This window comes from Aegilops tauschii, chromosome 6 (assembly GCF_002575655.3).
Source record: "Aegilops tauschii subsp. strangulata cultivar AL8/78 chromosome 6, Aet v6.0, whole genome shotgun sequence".
NCBI lineage: Eukaryota > Viridiplantae > Streptophyta > Magnoliopsida > Poales > Poaceae > Aegilops > Aegilops tauschii.
Window position 1 is genome coordinate 67,454,276 of NC_053040.3, and position 5,392 is coordinate 67,459,667.

The 5,392-nt window shown below is 47.8% G+C and overlaps 1 protein-coding gene across 1 annotated transcript; it reads left to right on the plus strand.

Moving 5' to 3' along the window:
- The first annotated feature begins 1,304 nt into the window (after positions 1-1,304).
- LOC109767080 (ethylene-responsive transcription factor RAP2-6-like) lies at positions 1,305-2,296 on the plus strand. The gene is made up of 2 exons (XM_020325836.1): positions 1,305-1,678; positions 2,248-2,296. The coding sequence occupies exons 1-2, from the start codon at positions 1,305-1,307 to the stop codon at positions 2,294-2,296; spliced, it is 423 nt and encodes a 140-aa protein (XP_020181425.1).
- Positions 2,297-5,392: the final 3,096 nt, after the last annotated feature.

Sequence of the window (5,392 nt, forward strand, 5' to 3'; positions counted from 1 at the left end):
CCCCGCGGACGGGGAGCGCCTCGACGTCGAGTGGAGCTTCTTGGAGCCAAGCGGAGTCGTCGGCGACGAACACGAGCGCGCCGAGACGGATCTCGCGGCCCTCGGCCAATCCTCCGCCTGAAACCATGCTGATGGGGATCGGAAAAATTGCAACTTCTCCAACAAGTCGCTAAGACACCGGCCCCACGGTGGGCGCCAACTGTTGTGGTTCTAAGTCTGACAGTAGAATGGGGGGTAGGGATGTAGAGGCAAGATCCTAGCTATGGAGAAGTTGTACGCACGAATTTTACGAGTTCAGGCCCTTCTCGGAGGAAGTAACAGCCCTACGTCTCGGAGCCCGGCGGTGGTCGACTGGATTATATGCGTGTGTGTTACAGGGGTGCGAACCCTTGTGCATGTGGAGGGGGTGGCTTATATAGAGTGCGCCAGCACCCCGGCCAACCCACGTTACAAGGGATTTAAGGTACATCAAGAGGGGGCGTTACTGGTAACATCCGTAATAAAGTGTTATAAATGGCTATTAAGTCTAGGAGTTAACTCGACCGTTGCTGTGTAGAGTGACTTTAGGTCTTCTGTCCGTCGAGTGTTTCTTGTTACGGTTGAGTGATCTTGATTCCTCCGAGTGGAAATGTTTCTGGTCAAGTGGGTGATGGTACCCCTCGAATGCTTCTGGCTTTAGAGTGATGTCCTTGGAGAGGGTATTTAGGTCAGGCATGTGACCCCACCCTAGATACATGTCCTCATCACACGCGTCTTTTGACGCGGTTGTTGGAGATGCTCTAAGCTCCTTCCTTGTTTCTAAACACCACTCCTGACCCTCCCTTTGTCACCCATCTTGGACATTGCACCATCGACATTGACTTTGATACATCCTGGGTCTGGTGGTTCCCATTTTTGCACCGGAGCTTGATGGCCTTGCTCCTTCGCCCATGCATGTTCTGCCATTCCTCCATATGCTTCACCAATGATAATGCAATGTCCACTTAACGCTCTACTTGACGCTCTCTCAGCACACAAAATTGACCCTTGCGGGGCTCATGCAAGTGGTATCCTTTAGAGCATCTCCAACAGCCGCGCGCGGGGTAAATTGGCTTTTTAGCGCGCGCGGGACATTTTCGCGCGCTCCATCGGTGGCGAGAAACTAGCGCGTGCAGGAAACGATTGCGCGCGCGCAGGAAAAGGCGGCCGCTCGCGTGCTAGATTTGGCGCACCGCGTCCGGCGCGCCTATAAATTGCAGCGCCCTCTGCCGCTCTCTCCATCTCTTCATCGCCCTCTGCCGCCGACACACCACCACCGCGCCACCATGCCGCCTCGTCGCCGGGGAGGTTCGGGCTACCGCGGCGTCCGCGTGCGTCCGTCCGGCACCTACTCCGTCTCGATCCGGTTGGGCGGCGGTGTGCGCCTCGGCCTCGGAACCTTCGACACCGCCCAGGATGGCGCCCGCGCGTATGACGCTGCGGCGTGGCGCCTCCGGCGGTCCCGTTGGGACATAAACTTCACCGACGTGGCGACGCGGGAGCGGGCACAGGAGTTGGCGCCTTTCCCGTGGCTTATCACCGACGAGGATCGGCGCAAAAACCGGAGGCGGGAGCGCCGTCTCAGTCTGGCCGAGATGGACGAGGAAGCCATGGCGCTGTGGAGGCAACGCTTCCCGCAAGATATCATCAACGAGGGACAGTTCTTTGTCGAGAGGAGGGCAGAGAGAGAGGAGAGGAGGAAGGAGCGAGCAGCCTATCGCGAGGACAAGCGAACGCGGAAGGCGGTCGCTAAATACAACGAAGCGCTAGGAGATGCGTCCTCTTGGGACTCCGGCGACGAACGTTTCCTTACTCCTACGCTCCGACGTCGGAGGAGGACATCACCGAGGCAGATCCGAGTCGGACGAGTAGTAGTAGTTTTTCGTTTTATATTTCGGTATCTACGGAACCAAATATGTATCGAATCATAGTAGGAAGAAATAGATAAAATATAGCGCGCTTTAATTTGCGGCGACAGCTGGAGCCAGCGCATCGCCGCGCGCAAAAGCTGGCTAACCCGGCGCTGTATTCTGACTTTTAGCGCGCGATGCGTTGCGCAGCTGTTGGAGATGCTCTTAGTAAGTTGCTCTCCGGTTTTTCTCTGGTTGGTCACAAATCGAATGCCCTTTGGTGGGGTCACTCTCAAGTGTTTTTAACTAGGTTTTGGTTGGTTTTCAATTTATTTTCGGGCTTTTTCTTCATTTTGTTGCTTTCTTTTTAATTTTTTAGAATACAAAAAAGTTGCAAATACCTGTACACTCCTAGTGCAAAGGCTTAAACATTTTTTAAACTTACATTAACATTTATGAAAAATAGTTGAACAACTTTTCAACTGCATCGGAACTTTCTAAATTACAGCAAAAACTCATTAAAACCACAATATTCTTTTAAGAATTATTACTCTTATTTAAATATCATTTTAAGTATTTTTAAATCTTGATAGAATTATTCAAAAAAGTTGAATGTGTATTTTAAAATGTTCAATGTGTATTTTAAAAAATTCAACATGTAGTTAGAAAATTAACAAGAAATTATTTAAGAAAATTGTGTATTAATAAAAAATCATATTTTAAGAAAAGTTAGGTAAAATAGGGAAAATATTAGTTCATGTAATTAATTAATATTATAATTTTGCAAAATGTTCATTGTGCGAAAGAAAAATGTTCAATGATATTTGAATAAATGTTCACTGTGTATTTGGAAAATGTTCAACATTATTAGAAAGATGCTCATTGTTATTTTAGAAAATGTCCAACCTGTATGACAAAGGTGGTCACTACTGATTTTTTTTGTGTATTATAAAATATTCAACCTATATTTAAACAACTCCCATGTATAAAAATATATGAACCAATTCCGTGTATTTGTCAAAAAATATACATTTCATTATAGAAAGGAATACAAGAGCAAATGTAAACGGAAAACAGAAAAGGAGGAATGAAATAATAATGAAAAATAAAAAGAAACACCAAAAGGAAGAAAAACAGAAAGAAAGAGAATGCATGCCATGATTCCACAAGAATTGGTTATCTTCTTAAAACAATTGGTTATCTTCTTAAAACAAGCTTTGCAAAAACCAATTGCCTTGCGTATCCAAACAACCACCAAAGGTGGAGTATTTTGATCATGGATGCGCCAGAGCGTCAGTCCAGGGTTCCACGCTAGTCGAGGCCTGTCCTAAGAAACAGAACTACTCCCGTTCAAAGGCCTCGAGCATGGCGAACATTCTGTTTCCATCCTCGCGCGCTCTTCGCTCCAGGCGTGGGGACCAGCGACATCACGTTCAGGGCGGCTGATCCGAGAGATCACCGGCATCGCCGGGCGCGGCCTCGGGACCACGCGATTGGCCTCGTATTCCTATTCCGAGGAAAAAGGACAGACGTCTTCGATTCGATCAGGCGGCGCCATGATTCCGACGGAGACGACAGCCGTCGTTCGCGCGCGCTCTGATCGAACGCAACGCAACGATGGAAGGAAGGGAAGCAGCCATGAAGAGCCAGAAGAAAGGACCGCCGTCTTCGATCAAATTTTCTGTGGGTTTCTAACCAAGTTGCGATCGAAATTACACTAATCTATAGGAACAGAGGTTGCTCGGGGAAGAACGGCCGGGCGCGCCATTGGCGGAGCCTTTTGCATGTGGTACCATGTTGAATGCAGATCCTAAATTCCCTCGCAAAAGAAAAAATGCACATCCTTTTTTTGTTGAAACTAAAAAAAATGCAGATCCTAAATTGTGCGCATATGCAGTCTCCCCAAAATGTGTTGGGATCCAAGACCGAAGCGAGTTATAAAAGTGCGGAAAGACGTCCAAAAATGCTAATGGTGGTCGACCACCATGGTGAACGTTTTCAAAATACAAATTTTCATATCGCGATTTCTTTTTAATTTTCACACGTGGCATATACACAAAAAGACAAATACGTATTTTCAAAATGGGCAGACATATTTTGTTGTTGGCCTGGAATTTTTATTTTTTGTACAACTTATAAATCACATTTTTTTTCAAACGAACTTTCACACATTCGTGTCCATGAAAAAAAATAGATTTTTTTTCAAAACTTTGAAATGGGCTCTTTGATTTTTTGAAAAAAGAACATCCTTCATCCTGGTCATCCACCAAAAGCCCGCACTTGGAAAGACGTATAGTTTCTGATTTTATTGTTGCAACACTCGTCGAACATATCTTGCATTTTCTTGACAGATGGTGGATTGAAATAAAGCATCAAAGGATAAAAAATATAAAGAGCACAAACCTAGCATGCACACAATCAATATCAACGCACATGCCAACTAAAAAAATCACACCAACAACTAGCAAAGTAAAACAGATGGTAGCTATAGCATGATGGAGTAAAACGAAAACAACTCATAAGCGATCAAAACAATGCTCAACAATTTACAACATCAATCATATCACCAAGCATCTCATGACTTCACCGATACTACGAGAGGATTCACCGGCACATGCGCCGCTATCATCAGATCCAACCACCGAACTTCAGATCATGTGTTCCTTTCTTTTTGCGAAAAGATCATGGGTTTACACCCTGAAGAATAAGTCCGAGAAAATCCGAGCAATGTCTTCAACAAGGTAACAACACAAGAAACATAACAATTGACATATATAACCAATAAAGGTCAAACCTCGAGTTCCCCCCTATAGCTCGAGGCCGATACTTGAGGTGCACCACTAAGGGTGTGTTCAGTTCAGGTAACCGACTGGAATGGAACGGGCCGGACGTGTTCCTAGGCCTTGTTCGTGCGTTTGGTACACAACTGGAACGGTAACCAACTCGTGCCCGCAAACCGAATATTCGGCCAAGATCCGGAACCTGCTCGTACCTCCAAATCGACGGAACCACGCGGAACCACTCGCTCTCACATCTCGCTTCCGAAAGCCCCTCCTCGTGCGCCGCTTCTCCCTCGTCTCTTGTTCTCTCGATCTGCACCGCCGGCTCTCCTCTCTCGATCTGCGCCGCCTCCACCTCGTCTCTTCCTCTCCCGATGTGCCCCACAACAAGGGAATAGGATGGGGTGGTAGGCCGACGAAAAGCAGGTGCGGCGGGCGAGCGGTTGCGGGCCGGCCGGCGAGTGGTTGAGGAGCGGCGGCGGCAAGCATCGACATCTAGTTCCGATTCAGATGGGATCCTGGGCATAGCAACAGTGCCAAGCAGCAGTATTAGGTAGCAATGGCAGATCGGCGGCGAGCAATTTGACGGGGAGCAGAGCAGCGGCGGCCAGCTCGCCTCCCTTCCTGTCGCTTGGGTAGCTGTGGCTGAAGCTTGGGTACGGCCTGCAGGTGGTGGCGACGATTTGGCGGGCGGCGGGGTTGGATTAGCGGCCACACCTATGCAACGACGGAGCCCAAACCTAG

Excerpts from the sequence above, each read along its gene's own strand:
- LOC109767080 (XM_020325836.1), top strand. The coding sequence starts at position 1,305 with ATGCCGCCTCGTCGCCGGGGAGGTTCGGGCTACCGCGGCGTCCGCGTG. Across the intron at positions 1,679-2,247 it reads GATATCATCAACGAGGGACA|AATACAAAAAAGTTGCAAAT; the intron begins GTTCTTTGTCGA and ends TTAATTTTTTAG.